We start from the raw sequence: 18,450 nt of genomic DNA on the forward strand, positions 1-18,450 counted from the left end.
GCAATCTCCTCCATCATTTTCCCAGGTACTGAGGTCAGACCAACAGCTCTGCAGTTTCCTGGGTCCTCCCTCGCACCCTTCTTGGCGATGGCAATACCATTGGCCAGCTTCCAGTCAGCAGGGACCTCCCCAGACTCCCAAGGCCTCGGCTAGATGATCGAGAGGGGGCCTGCCATAACATCCACGAGCTCCTTCGGTACTTGTGGATGAAGCCCATCGGGCCCCATGGACTTAGGAACTTCCAGCTGAGGCAACTGGTCCCTTACAATTTCTCTGTCCACAAATGGAAAGTCACTCTTCCCGCAGTCGTGCTCCTCCGACTCAGAGGACCGGGCTGATAGCTTGGCAAGTTGAGAGAACATCATGGAGTTTCCTGGTTTGGCTTCTCAAGGTTCTGTAGCAGAGAAAAGCAGAGGAAGCCAACCCAAGAAAGGGGTGGGGCGGCAGAGCACCACTTGATTTCATTTGCAAAATACATTTAGCTGGCGCTGCACTTATGCTTCATCTTATGGAGCAGCACGCAGAGCCTGCTGCCAGCTGAGAGCATCACCTGGGTACATGGACAGCCGCAGCAGAAGCAGCGCTCCTGAAATCACAGAGCGGGGGTTATTCCATAGAAGAGGGCATGGGCATTTCTGCACGGGGGCAAGGGGCCCAAGGGAAGAACTTCAGGTCTGGGGCACTTTGATGCCCAGCGCTGCAGCCTTCCCCGTCCCTCCCTGGGGACCAGCTCCCAGGGGCAACGGGACGCAGCACTGCCCTAGCAGGATTTGCCCAAAGGCAACTACGCTTGGATTCACGTCTTGGCTCAAAACAGCTCTCTCCAGGAAAAGAAACCAGGGCTTTCCAGCAATTTCTTCCATCGTCCGCTTCCTGTTGCCAGGAGACAGGCGCCGCGCTGTGATGTCACCGTGATGCAACACAGGCGTCACCGTGACGTTGCAGAACTCCCCAGGCAGCCGGCGCCACGGCCCTTCATTCTGCTGAGCGGCAGGACCAAGCCCGGCTGCTCGGGGAAAGGGCCACAGCTGGAAGTTGCAGCCAAGCTGTGAAAAAAGTACTTAAAATGGAGCCGCCATCACCAGAGACATCTGGGGCTTCCAACCCGGAGGAGCCGGATCGGCGGGCAGCTTCAACTTCTCCCGGCCAGCCAGGAGGTGAGGCGGCAGCCGCTGGGGATGCTGCCACCAGACCTCGCGCAGAAGAAAACGCCCTTCAAGGTTTGCCCGATGAATCCCCGGCCCCCACCCTGCGATTTGGTTTCTCGGAGAGCTGTGCCAACACCAACCAGGCTTCAGCCCGCCTCTTCCTCGAGAACCTCTGGGAGATCACTGGCAGCCATCGCTTCCGGTCCATCTGGTGGGGCAACGATGGCAACTGCGTCGTCATCGCAGAAAAACTCTTCAGCGAGGAAGTGCTGGGGAGGAGGGGACCCCTGGCGATCTTTGGAGTGGAGTCCATGAGAGGCTTCATTCTCCAGCTCAACCTCCACGGCTTCTGCAAAATGGAAGGGAATTCGCTCTTACTTGCCTCCATCGAGGAGCTGCAAGCAGCAGCGGCAGCAGGTTCTGCTCTGGGCAAGGTACGTCGGTTCCTCCGCACGCGAAAGAACCCTCGGGACATTCGGGGGTGAGAGGTTCACGTTCAGATAAAATAAGCCTTTACAAGGTAGGAGACGGGGATGGGAGCAAATCCGTGAAAGGGAAACATAGTCCCATCGGATCGTGCTGCTTCTGTGCTTGCTCTGCATCTGGCTGCACCACAAGTTTAAATCTTCTTGTGGCCTCTGTCTAATGCTGACAAGATACACGCCAGCATCACGTTATTCCCAACATGCCCATTCCACGCTGATGTGCCGGAAAACTGGTGGCATTTGGGTTTCTCCATCGGTTTTTAGGCTTTTTAAAACCCTACACTTCTCTGCTCCCAATTGCCCAAGACACAAGGGCGGTTATTACTTAACAAAACCCCATCCGAACATTTGATTCAGCCTCCACTTGAGGTTCAAAATGCCCCAGAGAGTCCTTTTTAATGCCCACGTTTGTCTCTGCTGATGCAGATGCTTAGTTATCGCATCTCTCTCTCCTCCGTGCAATGATGGCAACTAACTCCTCTCCTTTGCCTTCTGTAGCTGCTCTTCTACTACAACCCCTTTTTTAGGAGAGATTACCCCGGCCTCCTCCGCATGTTTATACAAAGTGCTGGTGACAGAAAGGGAGCCCCGGCTGCATCCCCGCTGGGCGCCCAGCCGAAGGAAGACCACGCGAGAAGACGACGACCTCATGCCCAGCCGGCGGTAGGAGCTGCGGAGCAGGAGAACGACACCCAGACATCTGCAACCACCAGCTCCGCACCGACCGAGCCACGGGCTGACACAACCGCCCGCACGGGCGGTGCCGGTCCACCCCCGCCAAAACGGCGCCGCAGCCACAGCCCCGCTGGCATCCAGGAGGCACCTCCTGCTCCATCCACGGCTTCACCGCCCCGTGTCTCACCGCCTGCCCCAAACACTCCCTTCCCACCAGCCACGGGACTCCCCGCACTGCCCTCCGGGCAGACAAATGGAGCTGCTGTGCAGGTCCCCGGGGCTGGCCTGCCTCTGTTCTGCGCTCCATGGTTTGCCATGGCCGCACTGGCCGCGGCTTCTGCCGTTGCCATGTCAGGGCCACCGCACGGCCAAGCTCCAACCCACCGCCACTGCCCAACCTGCACCTGCGGACCAAATACCGCAGCGGCCGGCAACGGGGCTGGACCCCAGCGGGGGCTGCACCAGAAAGAGCAGAGGTCTTAGCTAGCACCTAAGCGTCATAGAGGTAGAAACACATTAGGATAGGAATAAGTCATAAGCCATTGTTTCTTGTTCTCACTAATAAATCTGTTCAAGTTCTCTTGTCCTGTCTCTACAGTCTCATGGTCACTGTCTCGACGCCCGGGGCGGGCCGTTGCCTGCAGGGACATGAAGGGTTTGGCTCCAGCCCGCGAAAGCCAAAGGCCCCAGGCCCTAGCGCTGCACTCAGCAAAACTCAGCAGAAGGCCAACCTGGGGCTTCTCCAGGAGCTGCGCCAGCACCCAGGGCCACTCCAACCAAACCAATCCCTCAGGGCTCTTGCGGAGTCCATGCCCCTGCCTCCCCCAGCTCAGAGCAGGGGCAAGGGGCAGCGGGGCTGCGGGGAGCGGACGAGGGCTTCTCCTGCCCATCCGACACCACAGCTGGGGAGAACTACAGCACTGCAGCTGGCAAAGCCATAAATCTGTCCTGCAGGAGTCACCCGTTGCACCGACCGGAGGAAGAACCTCTCCCATCACCAGAGAACTGGAGAATGATAGAATAGTTGGGGTTGGAAGGGACCTTTAAAGGTCATCTAGTCCAACCCTCCTGCAATGAGCAGGGACATCTTCAACTCGATCAGGTTGCTCAGAGCCCCGTCCAACCTCACCTTGAACGTTTCCAGGGATGGAGCATCTACCACCTCTCTGGGCAACCTGTGCCAGTGTTTCACCACCCTCATCGTAAAAAATTTCTTCCTTATATCTAGGCCGAATTACACCACCAGTTCACCCTCCCAGCTTCAACACCTCTCTGCACACAGAGGGAAGCCAGGCAGGGCCGTCCCGTCGGGAGCAAAGCCCGCAAGCCTTGCAGCAGTCACTGCTGCCAGCCAGGGCTCCATGCGGCAATGTGCCCAGCCCAGTCCTTGTGGTGGGACCGCAGAGCCTGCCCACCCATGCCAGAGCCACCCTGGGGTGCTGGCTCTGCACCGGCAGCCTCTGCTCTGGACGCGCAGAGGCAAGAGGCACCATGAGAACTCGATTCTCACATTTTCAGTTGAAAACACCCTTCATGCCTCCGCTCAGAGCATTTCCAGAGGAGTCCATGAATGGCTGCTCACTATCTCATGGGCCGCAGACCACAGCTAAAGCCTTTGTTCTCATTCCTGTTTTCATATGGTCACACTTGCATGACGGACTTCAGTAAAGCCAACACACTCAGTATGTTACTTCTAGGAGCTACTGGGAAGAGAAGCGTTGATTCCTACAGGAGCTACATCAAACCTTTCCTTTACTGAAAAAGCCACACAGTCCTGGAGAGAGGGAGTAATTTTAAAGGTTGATAGAACATCACTGAGTTTCCTGGGTTTGGTGCTAAAGGTTCACTATTAAAGAAAATTAAGTGCTCTCCAGCCACTCCGCTCCCAATTCAGACTTGTGCCTGGCGTTTCTCCCTCCCAGGTGCAGAATCCGACGTTTGCTCTTGCTCTATTTCATGCCATTGTTGATTGCCCAGTGATGATCGTCCAGTCTATCTAGATCCCTCTGCAAGGCCTCTCGGCCCTCAAGACAGCCAACAGCACCTCCCATTTGCTATCAGCAGCAAACTTGCTAATGGTGCATTCCACTCCTGCATCCAGATCGTTGATGCAAACACTGAACGGAACCGGCCCTAGCACTGAGCCCTGAGGAGCACCGCTGGTGACCGGTCCCCTGCCAGATGGAGCTCCATTCACTACAACCCTCGGAGCCCTGCTGTCCAGCCAGTTCTTCACCCACTGCACCCTGTACCTGCTCATCTCACACTTGGACAACTTGGCCAGAAGGATGCTTGGGAGGGACAGTGTTGGGCCCCTCACTACAAGAAGGACATTGAGGTGCTGGAGCGTGTCCAAAGAAGGGTGACGAAGCTGGTGAAGGGTCTAGAGCACAAGTCTTACGAGGAGCGGCTGGGGGAGCTGGGGTTGTTTAGTCTGGAGAAGAGGAGGCTGAGGGGAGACCTTATTGCTCTCTACAACTCCCTGAAAGGAGGCTGGACCGGGGGGGGAGGGGGGGTCGGTCGGTCTCTTCTCCCCAGGAACAAGCGATAGGACAAGAGGAAACGGCCTCAGGCTGCGCCAGGGCAGGTTTGGGTTGGATATTAGGAAAAACTTCTTCACCCAAAGGGCTGTCAGGCCCTGGCCCAGGCTGCCCAGGGCAGGGGCTGAGTCTCCATGCCTGGAGGGATTTAAAAGACAGGTAGACGTGGTGCTTGAGGACATGGTTTAGTGGTGAACTTGGCAGTGCTGGGTTAACGGTTGGACTCGAGGATCTTAAGGGTCTTTTCCAACCTTAATGATTCTGTGATTTTATGAAATCCAGAAAAACCACATCCACTGTCTTGTCTTCAGCCACGAGGTGGGTGACCTCATCAAAGAAGGACAGAAGAGTAAATCAACAGGAATTGCCCTTGGGAAACCCATCCTGACTGTGCCTGATGATTGCATTATTCTTTAAATGCCCTTCAGTAGCACCCAGCGCAATCTCCTCCATCATTTTCCCAGGTACTGAGGTCAGACCAACAGCTCTGCAGTTTCCTGGGTCCTCCCTCGCACCCTTCTTGGCGATGGCAATACCATTGGCCAGCTTCCAGTCAGCAGGGACCTCCCCAGACTCCCAAGGCCTCGGCTAGATGATCGAGAGGGGGCCTGCCATAACATCCACGAGCTCCTTCGGTACTTGTGGATGAAGCCCATCGGGCCCCATGGACTTAGGAACTTCCAGCTGAGGCAACTGGTCCCTTACAATTTCTCTGTCCACAAATGGAAAGTCACTCTTCCCGCAGTCGTGCTCCTCCGACTCAGAGGACCGGGCTGATAGCTTGGCAAGTTGAGAGAACATCATGGAGTTTCCTGGTTTGGCTTCTCAAGGTTCTGTAGCAGAGAAAAGCAGAGGAAGCCAACCCAAGAAAGGGGTGGGGCGGCAGAGCACCACTTGATTTCATTTGCAAAATACATTTAGCTGGCGCTGCACTTATGCTTCATCTTATGGAGCAGCACGCAGAGCCTGCTGCCAGCTGAGAGCATCACCTGGGTACATGGACAGCCGCAGCAGAAGCAGCGCTCCTGAAATCACAGAGCGGGGGTTATTCCATAGAAGAGGGCATGGGCATTTCTGCACGGGGGCAAGGGGCCCAAGGGAAGAACTTCAGGTCTGGGGCACTTTGATGCCCAGCGCTGCAGCCTTCCCCGTCCCTCCCTGGGGACCAGCTCCCAGGGGCAACGGGACGCAGCACTGCCCTAGCAGGATTTGCCCAAAGGCAACTACGCTTGGATTCACGTCTTGGCTCAAAACAGCTCTCTCCAGGAAAAGAAACCAGGGCTTTCCAGCAATTTCTTCCATCGTCCGCTTCCTGTTGCCAGGAGACAGGCGCCGCGCTGTGATGTCACCGTGATGCAACACAGGCGTCACCGTGACGTTGCAGAACTCCCCAGGCAGCCGGCGCCACGGCCCTTCATTCTGCTGAGCGGCAGGACCAAGCCCGGCTGCTCGGGGAAAGGGCCACAGCTGGAAGTTGCAGCCAAGCTGTGAAAAAAGTACTTAAAATGGAGCCGCCATCACCAGAGACATCTGGGGCTTCCAACCCGGAGGAGCCGGATCGGCGGGCAGCTTCAACTTCTCCCGGCCAGCCAGGAGGTGAGGCGGCAGCCGCTGGGGATGCTGCCACCAGACCTCGCGCAGAAGAAAACGCCCTTCAAGGTTTGCCCGATGAATCCCCGGCCCCCACCCTGCGATTTGGTTTCTCGGAGAGCTGTGCCAACACCAACCAGGCTTCAGCCCGCCTCTTCCTCGAGAACCTCTGGGAGATCACTGGCAGCCATCGCTTCCGGTCCATCTGGTGGGGCAACGATGGCAACTGCGTCGTCATCGCAGAAAAACTCTTCAGCGAGGAAGTGCTGGGGAGGAGGGGACCCCTGGCGATCTTTGGAGTGGAGTCCATGAGAGGCTTCATTCTCCAGCTCAACCTCCACGGCTTCTGCAAAATGGAAGGGAATTCGCTCTTACTTGCCTCCATCGAGGAGCTGCAAGCAGCAGCGGCAGCAGGTTCTGCTCTGGGCAAGGTACGTCGGTTCCTCCGCACGCGAAAGAACCCTCGGGACATTCGGGGGTGAGAGGTTCACGTTCAGATAAAATAAGCCTTTACAAGGTAGGAGACGGGGATGGGAGCAAATCCGTGAAAGGGAAACATAGTCCCATCGGATCGTGCTGCTTCTGTGCTTGCTCTGCATCTGGCTGCACCACAAGTTTAAATCTTCTTGTGGCCTCTGTCTAATGCTGACAAGATACACGCCAGCATCACGTTATTCCCAACATGCCCATTCCACGCTGATGTGCCGGAAAACTGGTGGCATTTGGGTTTCTCCATCGGTTTTTAGGCTTTTTAAAACCCTACACTTCTCTGCTCCCAATTGCCCAAGACACAAGGGCGGTTATTACTTAACAAAACCCCATCCGAACATTTGATTCAGCCTCCACTTGAGGTTCAAAATGCCCCAGAGAGTCCTTTTTAATGCCCACGTTTGTCTCTGCTGATGCAGATGCTTAGTTATCGCATCTCTCTCTCCTCCGTGCAATGATGGCAACTAACTCCTCTCCTTTGCCTTCTGTAGCTGCTCTTCTACTACAACCCCTTTTTTAGGAGAGATTACCCCGGCCTCCTCCGCATGTTTATACAAAGTGCTGGTGACAGAAAGGGAGCCCCGGCTGCATCCCCGCTGGGCGCCCAGCCGAAGGAAGACCACGCGAGAAGACGACGACCTCATGCCCAGCCGGCGGTAGGAGCTGCGGAGCAGGAGAACGACACCCAGACATCTGCAACCACCAGCTCCGCACCGACCGAGCCACGGGCTGACACAACCGCCCGCACGGGCGGTGCCGGTCCACCCCCGCCAAAACGGCGCCGCAGCCACAGCCCCGCTGGCATCCAGGAGGCACCTCCTGCTCCATCCACGGCTTCACCGCCCCGTGTCTCACCGCCTGCCCCAAACACTCCCTTCCCACCAGCCACGGGACTCCCCGCACTGCCCTCCGGGCAGACAAATGGAGCTGCTGTGCAGGTCCCCGGGGCTGGCCTGCCTCTGTTCTGCGCTCCATGGTTTGCCATGGCCGCACTGGCCGCGGCTTCTGCCGTTGCCATGTCAGGGCCACCGCACGGCCAAGCTCCAACCCACCGCCACTGCCCAACCTGCACCTGCGGACCAAATACCGCAGCGGCCGGCAACGGGGCTGGACCCCAGCGGGGGCTGCACCAGAAAGAGCAGAGGTCTTAGCTAGCACCTAAGCGTCATAGAGGTAGAAACACATTAGGATAGGAATAAGTCATAAGCCATTGTTTCTTGTTCTCACTAATAAATCTGTTCAAGTTCTCTTGTCCTGTCTCTACAGTCTCATGGTCACTGTCTCGACGCCCGGGGCGGGCCGTTGCCTGCAGGGACATGAAGGGTTTGGCTCCAGCCCGCGAAAGCCAAAGGCCCCAGGCCCTAGCGCTGCACTCAGCAAAACTCAGCAGAAGGCCAACCTGGGGCTTCTCCAGGAGCTGCGCCAGCACCCAGGGCCACTCCAACCAAACCAATCCCTCAGGGCTCTTGCGGAGTCCATGCCCCTGCCTCCCCCAGCTCAGAGCAGGGGCAAGGGGCAGCGGGGCTGCGGGGAGCGGACGAGGGCTTCTCCTGCCCATCCGACACCACAGCTGGGGAGAACTACAGCACTGCAGCTGGCAAAGCCATAAATCTGTCCTGCAGGAGTCACCCGTTGCACCGACCGGAGGAAGAACCTCTCCCATCACCAGAGAACTGGAGAATGATAGAATAGTTGGGGTTGGAAGGGACCTTTAAAGGTCATCTAGTCCAACCCTCCTGCAATGAGCAGGGACATCTTCAGCTCGATCAGGTTGCTCAGAGCCCCGTCCAACCTCACCTTGAACGTTTCCAGGGATGGAGCATCTACCACCTCTCTGGGCAACCTGTGCCAGTGTTTCACCACCCTCATCGTAAAAAATTTCTTCCTTATATCTAGGCCGAATTACACCACCAGTTCACCCTCCCAGCTTCAACACCTCTCTGCACACAGAGGGAAGCCAGGCAGGGCCGTCCCGTCGGGAGCAAAGCCCGCAAGCCTTGCAGCAGTCACTGCTGCCAGCCAGGGCTCCATGCGGCAATGTGCCCAGCCCAGTCCTTGTGGTGGGACCGCAGAGCCTGCCCACCCATGCCAGAGCCACCCTGGGGTGCTGGCTCTGCACCGGCAGCCTCTGCTCTGGACGCGCAGAGGCAAGAGGCACCATGAGAACTCGATTCTCACATTTTCAGTTGAAAACACCCTTCATGCCTCCGCTCAGAGCATTTCCAGAGGAGTCCATGAATGGCTGCTCACTATCTCATGGGCCGCAGACCACAGCTAAAGCCTTTGTTCTCATTCCTGTTTTCATATGGTCACACTTGCATGACGGACTTCAGTAAAGCCAACACACTCAGTATGTTACTTCTAGGAGCTACTGGGAAGAGAAGCGTTGATTCCTACAGGAGCTACATCAAACCTTTCCTTTACTGAAAAAGCCACACAGTCCTGGAGAGAGGGAGTAATTTTAAAGGTTGATAGAACATCACTGAGTTTCCTGGGTTTGGTGCTAAAGGTTCACTATTAAAGAAAATTAAGTGCTCTCCAGCCACTCCGCTCCCAATTCAGACTTGTGCCTGGCGTTTCTCCCTCCCAGGTGCAGAATCCGACGTTTGCTCTTGCTCTATTTCATGCCATTGTTGATTGCCCAGTGATGATCGTCCAGTCTATCTAGATCCCTCTGCAAGGCCTCTCGGCCCTCAAGACAGCCAACAGCACCTCCCATTTGCTATCAGCAGCAAACTTGCTAATGGTGCATTCCACTCCTGCATCCAGATCGTTGATGCAAACACTGAACGGAACCGGCCCTAGCACTGAGCCCTGAGGAGCACCGCTGGTGACCGGTCCCCTGCCAGATGGAGCTCCATTCACTACAACCCTCGGAGCCCTGCTGTCCAGCCAGTTCTTCACCCACTGCACCCTGTACCTGCTCATCTCACACTTGGACAACTTGGCCAGAAGGATGCTTGGGAGGGACAGTGTTGGGCCCCTCACTACAAGAAGGACATTGAGGTGCTGGAGCGTGTCCAAAGAAGGGTGACGAAGCTGGTGAAGGGTCTAGAGCACAAGTCTTACGAGGAGCGGCTGGGGGAGCTGGGGTTGTTTAGTCTGGAGAAGAGGAGGCTGAGGGGAGACCTTATTGCTCTCTACAACTCCCTGAAAGGAGGCTGGAGCCGGGGGGGAGGGGGGTCGGTCGGTCTCTTCTCCCCAGGAACAAGCGATAGGACAAGAGGAAACGGCCTCAGGCTGCGCCAGGGCAGGTTTGGGTTGGATATTAGGAAAAACTTCTTCACCCAAAGGGCTGTCAGGCCCTGGCCCAGGCTGCCCAGGGCAGGGGCTGAGTCTCCATGCCTGGAGGGATTTAAAAGACAGGTAGACGTGGTGCTTGAGGACATGGTTTAGTGGTGAACTTGGCAGTGCTGGGTTAACGGTTGGACTCGAGGATCTTAAGGGTCTTTTCCAACCTTAATGATTCTGTGATTTTATGAAATCCAGAAAAACCACATCCACTGTCTTGTCTTCAGCCACGAGGTGGGTGACCTCATCAAAGAAGGACAGAAGAGTAAATCAACAGGAATTGCCCTTGGGAAACCCATCCTGACTGTGCCTGATGATTGCATTATTCTTTAAATGCCCTTCAGTAGCACCCAGCGCAATCTCCTCCATCATTTTCCCAGGTACTGAGGTCAGACCAACAGCTCTGCAGTTTCCTGGGTCCTCCCTCGCACCCTTCTTGGCGATGGCAATACCATTGGCCAGCTTCCAGTCAGCAGGGACCTCCCCAGACTCCCAAGGCCTCGGCTAGATGATCGAGAGGGGGCCTGCCATAACATCCACGAGCTCCTTCGGTACTTGTGGATGAAGCCCATCGGGCCCCATGGACTTAGGAACTTCCAGCTGAGGCAACTGGTCCCTTACAATTTCTCTGTCCACAAATGGAAAGTCACTCTTCCCGCAGTCGTGCTCCTCCGACTCAGAGGACCGGGCTGATAGCTTGGCAAGTTGAGAGAACATCATGGAGTTTCCTGGTTTGGCTTCTCAAGGTTCTGTAGCAGAGAAAAGCAGAGGAAGCCAACCCAAGAAAGGGGTGGGGCGGCAGAGCACCACTTGATTTCATTTGCAAAATACATTTAGCTGGCGCTGCACTTATGCTTCATCTTATGGAGCAGCACGCAGAGCCTGCTGCCAGCTGAGAGCATCACCTGGGTACATGGACAGCCGCAGCAGAAGCAGCGCTCCTGAAATCACAGAGCGGGGGTTATTCCATAGAAGAGGGCATGGGCATTTCTGCACGGGGGCAAGGGGCCCAAGGGAAGAACTTCAGGTCTGGGGCACTTTGATGCCCAGCGCTGCAGCCTTCCCCGTCCCTCCCTGGGGACCAGCTCCCAGGGGCAACGGGACGCAGCACTGCCCTAGCAGGATTTGCCCAAAGGCAACTACGCTTGGATTCACGTCTTGGCTCAAAACAGCTCTCTCCAGGAAAAGAAACCAGGGCTTTCCAGCAATTTCTTCCATCGTCCGCTTCCTGTTGCCAGGAGACAGGCGCCGCGCTGTGATGTCACCGTGATGCAACACAGGCGTCACCGTGACGTTGCAGAACTCCCCAGGCAGCCGGCGCCACGGCCCTTCATTCTGCTGAGCGGCAGGACCAAGCCCGGCTGCTCGGGGAAAGGGCCACAGCTGGAAGTTGCAGCCAAGCTGTGAAAAAAGTACTTAAAATGGAGCCGCCATCACCAGAGACATCTGGGGCTTCCAACCCGGAGGAGCCGGATCGGCGGGCAGCTTCAACTTCTCCCGGCCAGCCAGGAGGTGAGGCGGCAGCCGCTGGGGATGCTGCCACCAGACCTCGCGCAGAAGAAAACGCCCTTCAAGGTTTGCCCGATGAATCCCCGGCCCCCACCCTGCGATTTGGTTTCTCGGAGAGCTGTGCCAACACCAACCAGGCTTCAGCCCGCCTCTTCCTCGAGAACCTCTGGGAGATCACTGGCAGCCATCGCTTCCGGTCCATCTGGTGGGGCAACGATGGCAACTGCGTCGTCATCGCAGAAAAACTCTTCAGCGAGGAAGTGCTGGGGAGGAGGGGACCCCTGGCGATCTTTGGAGTGGAGTCCATGAGAGGCTTCATTCTCCAGCTCAACCTCCACGGCTTCTGCAAAATGGAAGGGAATTCGCTCTTACTTGCCTCCATCGAGGAGCTGCAAGCAGCAGCGGCAGCAGGTTCTGCTCTGGGCAAGGTACGTCGGTTCCTCCGCACGCGAAAGAACCCTCGGGACATTCGGGGGTGAGAGGTTCACGTTCAGATAAAATAAGCCTTTACAAGGTAGGAGACGGGGATGGGAGCAAATCCGTGAAAGGGAAACATAGTCCCATCGGATCGTGCTGCTTCTGTGCTTGCTCTGCATCTGGCTGCACCACAAGTTTAAATCTTCTTGTGGCCTCTGTCTAATGCTGACAAGATACACGCCAGCATCACGTTATTCCCAACATGCCCATTCCACGCTGATGTGCCGGAAAACTGGTGGCATTTGGGTTTCTCCATCGGTTTTTAGGCTTTTTAAAACCCTACACTTCTCTGCTCCCAATTGCCCAAGACACAAGGGCGGTTATTACTTAACAAAACCCCATCCGAACATTTGATTCAGCCTCCACTTGAGGTTCAAAATGCCCCAGAGAGTCCTTTTTAATGCCCACGTTTGTCTCTGCTGATGCAGATGCTTAGTTATCGCATCTCTCTCTCCTCCGTGCAATGATGGCAACTAACTCCTCTCCTTTGCCTTCTGTAGCTGCTCTTCTACTACAACCCCTTTTTTAGGAGAGATTACCCCGGCCTCCTCCGCATGTTTATACAAAGTGCTGGTGACAGAAAGGGAGCCCCGGCTGCATCCCCGCTGGGCGCCCAGCCGAAGGAAGACCACGCGAGAAGACGACGACCTCATGCCCAGCCGGCGGTAGGAGCTGCGGAGCAGGAGAACGACACCCAGACATCTGCAACCACCAGCTCCGCACCGACCGAGCCACGGGCTGACACAACCGCCCGCACGGGCGGTGCCGGTCCACCCCCGCCAAAACGGCGCCGCAGCCACAGCCCCGCTGGCATCCAGGAGGCACCTCCTGCTCCATCCACGGCTTCACCGCCCCGTGTCTCACCGCCTGCCCCAAACACTCCCTTCCCACCAGCCACGGGACTCCCCGCACTGCCCTCCGGGCAGACAAATGGAGCTGCTGTGCAGGTCCCCGGGGCTGGCCTGCCTCTGTTCTGCGCTCCATGGTTTGCCATGGCCGCACTGGCCGCGGCTTCTGCCGTTGCCATGTCAGGGCCACCGCACGGCCAAGCTCCAACCCACCGCCACTGCCCAACCTGCACCTGCGGACCAAATACCGCAGCGGCCGGCAACGGGGCTGGACCCCAGCGGGGGCTGCACTAGAAAGAGCAGAGGTCTTAGCTAGCACCTAAGCGTCATAGAGGTAGAAACACATTAGGATAGGAATAAGTCATAAGCCATTGTTTCTTGTTCTCACTAATAAATCTGTTCAAGTTCTCTTGTCCTGTCTCTACAGTCTCATGGTCACTGTCTCGACGCCCGGGGCGGGCCGTTGCCTGCAGGGACATGAAGGGTTTGGCTCCAGCCCGCGAAAGCCAAAGGCCCCAGGCCCTAGCGCTGCACTCAGCAAAACTCAGCAGAAGGCCAACCTGGGGCTTCTCCAGGAGCTGCGCCAGCACCCAGGGCCACTCCAACCAAACCAATCCCTCAGGGCTCTTGCGGAGTCCATGCCCCTGCCTCCCCCAGCTCAGAGCAGGGGCAAGGGGCAGCGGGGCTGCGGGGAGCAGACGAGGGCTTCTCCTGCCCATCCGACACCACAGCTGGGGAGAACTACAGCACTGCAGCTGGCAAAGCCATAAATCTGTCCTGCAGGAGTCACCCGTTGCACCGACCGGAGGAAGAACCTCTCCCATCACCAGAGAACTGGAGAATGATAGAATAGTTGGGGTTGGAAGGGACCTTTAAAGGTCATCTAGTCCAACCCTCCTGCAATGAGCAGGGACATCTTCAGCTCGATCAGGTTGCTCAGAGCCCCGTCCAACCTCACCTTGAACGTTTCCAGGGATGGAGCATCTACCACCTCTCTGGGCAACCTGTGCCAGTGTTTCACCACCCTCATCGTAAAAAATTTCTTCCTTATATCTAGGCCGAATTACACCACCAGTTCACCCTCCCAGCTTCAACACCTCTCTGCACACAGAGGGAAGCCAGGCAGGGCCGTCCCGTCGGGAGCAAAGCCCGCAAGCCTTGCAGCAGTCACTGCTGCCAGCCAGGGCTCCATGCGGCAATGTGCCCAGCCCAGTCCTTGTGGTGGGACCGCAGAGCCTGCCCACCCATGCCAGAGCCACCCTGGGGTGCTGGCTCTGCACCGGCAGCCTCTGCTCTGGACGCGCAGAGGCAAGAGGCACCATGAGAACTCGATTCTCACATTTTCAGTTGAAAACACCCTTCATGCCTCCGCTCAGAGCATTTCCAGAGGAGTCCATGAATGGCTGCTCACTATCTCATGGGCCGCAGACCACAGCTAAAGCCTTTGTTCTCATTCCTGTTTTCATATGGTCACACTTGCATGACGGACTTCAGTAAAGCCAACACACTCAGTATGTTACTTCTAGGAGCTACTGGGAAGAGAAGCGTTGATTCCTACAGGAGCTACATCAAACCTTTCCTTTACTGAAAAAGCCACACAGTCCTGGAGAGAGGGAGTAATTTTAAAGGTTGATAGAACATCACTGAGTTTCCTGGGTTTGGTGCTAAAGGTTCACTATTAAAGAAAATTAAGTGCTCTCCAGCCACTCCGCTCCCAATTCAGACTTGTGCCTGGCGTTTCTCCCTCCCAGGTGCAGAATCCGACGTTTGCTCTTGCTCTATTTCATGCCATTGTTGATTGCCCAGTGATGATCGTCCAGTCTATCTAGATCCCTCTGCAAGGCCTCTCGGCCCTCAAGACAGCCAACAGCACCTCCCATTTGCTATCAGCAGCAAACTTGCTAATGGTGCATTCCACTCCTGCATCCAGATCGTTGATGCAAACACTGAACGGAACCGGCCCTAGCACTGAGCCCTGAGGAGCACCGCTGGTGACCGGTCCCCTGCCAGATGGAGCTCCATTCACTACAACCCTCGGAGCCCTGCTGTCCAGCCAGTTCTTCACCCACTGCACCCTGTACCTGCTCATCTCACACTTGGACAACTTGGCCAGAAGGATGCTTGGGAGGGACAGTGTTGGGCCCCTCACTACAAGAAGGACATTGAGGTGCTGGAGCGTGTCCAAAGAAGGGTGACGAAGCTGGTGAAGGGTCTAGAGCACAAGTCTTACGAGGAGCGGCTGGGGGAGCTGGGGTTGTTTAGTCTGGAGAAGAGGAGGCTGAGGGGAGACCTTATTGCTCTCTACAACTCCCTGAAAGGAGGCTGGAGCCGGGGGGAGGGGGGGTCGGTCGGTCTCTTCTCCCCAGGAACAAGCGATAGGACAAGAGGAAACGGCCTCAGGCTGCGCCAGGGCAGGTTTGGGTTGGATATTAGGAAAAACTTCTTCACCCAAAGGGCTGTCAGGCCCTGGCCCAGGCTGCCCAGGGCAGGGGCTGAGTCTCCATGCCTGGAGGGATTTAAAAGACAGGTAGACGTGGTGCTTGAGGACATGGTTTAGTGGTGAACTTGGCAGTGCTGGGTTAACGGTTGGACTCGAGGATCTTAAGGGTCTTTTCCAACCTTAATGATTCTGTGATTTTATGAAATCCAGAAAAACCACATCCACTGTCTTGTCTTCAGCCACGAGGTGGGTGACCTCATCAAAGAAGGACAGAAGAGTAAATCAACAGGAATTGCCCTTGGGAAACCCATCCTGACTGTGCCTGATGATTGCATTATTCTTTAAATGCCCTTCAGTAGCACCCAGCGCAATCTCCTCCATCATTTTCCCAGGTACTGAGGTCAGACCAACAGCTCTGCAGTTTCCTGGGTCCTCCCTCGCACCCTTCTTGGCGATGGCAATACCATTGGCCAGCTTCCAGTCAGCAGGGACCTCCCCAGACTCCCAAGGCCTCGGCTAGATGATCGAGAGGGGGCCTGCCATAACATCCACGAGCTCCTTCGGTACTTGTGGATGAAGCCCATCGGGCCCCATGGACTTAGGAACTTCCAGCTGAGGCAACTGGTCCCTTACAATTTCTCTGTCCACAAATGGAAAGTCACTCTTCCCGCAGTCGTGCTCCTCCGACTCAGAGGACCGGGCTGATAGCTTGGCAAGTTGAGAGAACATCATGGAGTTTCCTGGTTTGGCTTCTCAAGGTTCTGTAGCAGAGAAAAGCAGAGGAAGCCAACCCAAGAAAGGGGTGGGGCGGCAGAGCACCACTTGATTTCATTTGCAAAATACATTTAGCTGGCGCTGCACTTATGCTTCATCTTATGGAGCAGCACGCAGAGCCTGCTGCCAGCTGAGAGCATCACCTGGGTACATGGACAGCCGCAGCAGAAGCAGCGCTCCTGAAATCACAGAGCGGGGGTTATTCCATAGAAGAGGGCATGGGCATTTCTGCACGGGGGCAAGGGGCCCAAGGGAAGAACTTCAGGTCTGGGGCACTTTGATGCCCAGCGCTGCAGCCTTCCCCGTCCCTCCCTGGGGACCAGCTCCCAGGGGCAACGGGACGCAGCACTGCCCTAGCAGGATTTGCCCAAAGGCAACTACGCTTGGATTCACGTCTTGGCTCAAAACAGCTCTCTCCAGGAAAAGAAACCAGGGCTTTCCAGCAATTTCTTCCATCGTCCGCTTCCTGTTGCCAGGAGACAGGCGCCGCGCTGTGATGTCACCGTGATGCAACACAGGCGTCACCGTGACGTTGCAGAACTCCCCAGGCAGCCGGCGCCACGGCCCTTCATTCTGCTGAGCGGCAGGACCAAGCCCGGCTGCTCGGGGAAAGGGCCACAGCTGGAAGTTGCAGCCAAGCTGTGAAAAAAGTACTTAAAATGGAGCCGCCATCACCAGAGACATCTGGGGCTTCCAACCCGGAGGAGCCGGATCGGCGGGCAGCTTCAACTTCTCCCGGCCAGCCAGGAGGTGAGGCGGCAGCCGCTGGGGATGCTGCCACCAGACCTCGCGCAGAAGAAAACGCCCTTCAAGGTTTGCCCGATGAATCCCCGGCCCCCACCCTGCGATTTGGTTTCTCGGAGAGCTGTGCCAACACCAACCAGGCTTCAGCCCGCCTCTTCCTCGAGAACCTCTGGGAGATCACTGGCAGCCATCGCTTCCGGTCCATCTGGTGGGGCAACGATGGCAACTGCGTCGTCATCGCAGAAAAACTCTTCAGCGAGGAAGTGCTGGGGAGGAGGGGACCCCTGGCGATCTTTGGAGTGGAGTCCATGAGAGGCTTCATTCTCCAGCTCAACCTCCACGGCTTCTGCAAAATGGAAGGGAATTCGCTCTTACTTGCCTCCATCGAGGAGCTGCAAGCAGCAGCGGCAGCAGGTTCTGCTCTGGGCAAGGTACGTCGGTTCCTCCGCACGCGAAAGAACCCTCGGGACATTCGGGGGTGAGAGGTTCACGTTCAGATAAAATAAGCCTTTACAAGGTAGGAGACGGGGATGGGAGCAAATCCGTGAAAGGGAAACATAGTCCCATCGGATCGTGCTGCTTCTGTGCTTGCTCTGCATCTGGCTGCACCACAAGTTTAAATCTTCTTGTGGCCTCTGTCTAATGCTGACAAGATACACGCCAGCATCACGTTATTCCCAACATGCCCATTCCACGCTGATGTGCCGGAAAACTGGTGGCATTTGGGTTTCTCCATCGGTTTTTAGGCTTTTTAAAACCCTACACTTCTCTGCTCCCAATTGCCCAAGACACAAGGGCGGTTATTACTTAACAAAACCCCATCCGAACATTTGATTCAGCCTCCACTTGAGGTTCAAAATGCCCCAGAGAGTCCTTTTTAATGCCCACGTTTGTCTCTGCTGATGCAGATGCTTAGTTATCGCATCTCTCTCTCCTCCGTGCAATGATGGCAACTAACTCCTCTCCTTTGCCTTCTGTAGCTGCTCTTCTACTACAACCCCTTTTTTAGGAGAGATTACCCCGGCCTCCTCCGCATGTTTATACAAAGTGCTGGTGACAGAAAGGGAGCCCCGGCTGCATCCCCGCTGGGCGCCCAGCCGAAGGAAGACCACGCGAGAAGACGACGACCTCATGCCCAGCCGGCGGTAGGAGCTGCGGAGCAGGAGAACGACACCCAGACATCTGCAACCACCAGCTCCGCACCGACCGAGCCACGGGCTGACACAACCGCCCGCACGGGCGGTGCCGGTCCACCCCCGCCAAAACGGCGCCGCAGCCACAGCCCCGCTGGCATCCAGGAGGCACCTCCTGCTCCATCCACGGCTTCACCGCCCCGTGTCTCACCGCCTGCCCCAAACACTCCCTTCCCACCAGCCACGGGACTCCCCGCACTGCCCTCCGGGCAGACAAATGGAGCTGCTGTGCAGGTCCCCGGGGCTG

At 56.5% G+C, this 18,450-nt stretch overlaps 4 protein-coding genes across 4 annotated transcripts; all 4 read left to right on the plus strand.

Moving 5' to 3' along the window:
* The first annotated feature begins 571 nt into the window (after positions 1-571).
* LOC148055350 (heat shock transcription factor, Y-linked-like) lies at positions 572-2,301 on the plus strand. The gene has a single exon (XM_087761007.1). It carries the CDS (start codon positions 1,067-1,069, stop codon positions 1,631-1,633), a length of 567 nt encoding a protein of 188 aa, XP_087617133.1. The 5' UTR covers positions 572-1,066; the 3' UTR covers positions 1,634-2,301.
* Positions 2,302-5,858: 3,557 nt separating this feature from the next.
* Positions 5,859-7,588, plus strand: LOC148055351 (heat shock transcription factor, Y-linked-like). Its single transcript, XM_087761004.1, has one exon. It carries the CDS (start codon positions 6,354-6,356, stop codon positions 6,918-6,920), a length of 567 nt encoding a protein of 188 aa, XP_087617130.1. The 5' UTR covers positions 5,859-6,353; the 3' UTR covers positions 6,921-7,588.
* Positions 7,589-11,144: 3,556 nt separating this feature from the next.
* LOC148055352 (heat shock transcription factor, Y-linked-like) lies at positions 11,145-12,874 on the plus strand. Its single transcript, XM_087760989.1, has one exon. The coding sequence runs from the start codon at positions 11,640-11,642 to the stop codon at positions 12,204-12,206; it is 567 nt and encodes a 188-aa protein (XP_087617115.1). The 5' UTR covers positions 11,145-11,639; the 3' UTR covers positions 12,207-12,874.
* A 3,556-nt stretch (positions 12,875-16,430) lies between these two features.
* Positions 16,431-18,160, plus strand: LOC148055353 (heat shock transcription factor, Y-linked-like). The gene has a single exon (XM_087760990.1). It carries the CDS (start codon positions 16,926-16,928, stop codon positions 17,490-17,492), a length of 567 nt encoding a protein of 188 aa, XP_087617116.1. The 5' UTR covers positions 16,431-16,925; the 3' UTR covers positions 17,493-18,160.
* The last annotated feature ends 290 nt before the right edge of the window (positions 18,161-18,450 follow it).

The sequence above is a fragment of the Nipponia nippon genome, unplaced genomic scaffold (assembly GCF_047370975.1).
Source record: "Nipponia nippon isolate SJK-2023a ecotype South Korea unplaced genomic scaffold, ASM4737097v1 scaffold_23, whole genome shotgun sequence".
Lineage (NCBI taxonomy): Eukaryota > Metazoa > Chordata > Aves > Pelecaniformes > Threskiornithidae > Nipponia > Nipponia nippon.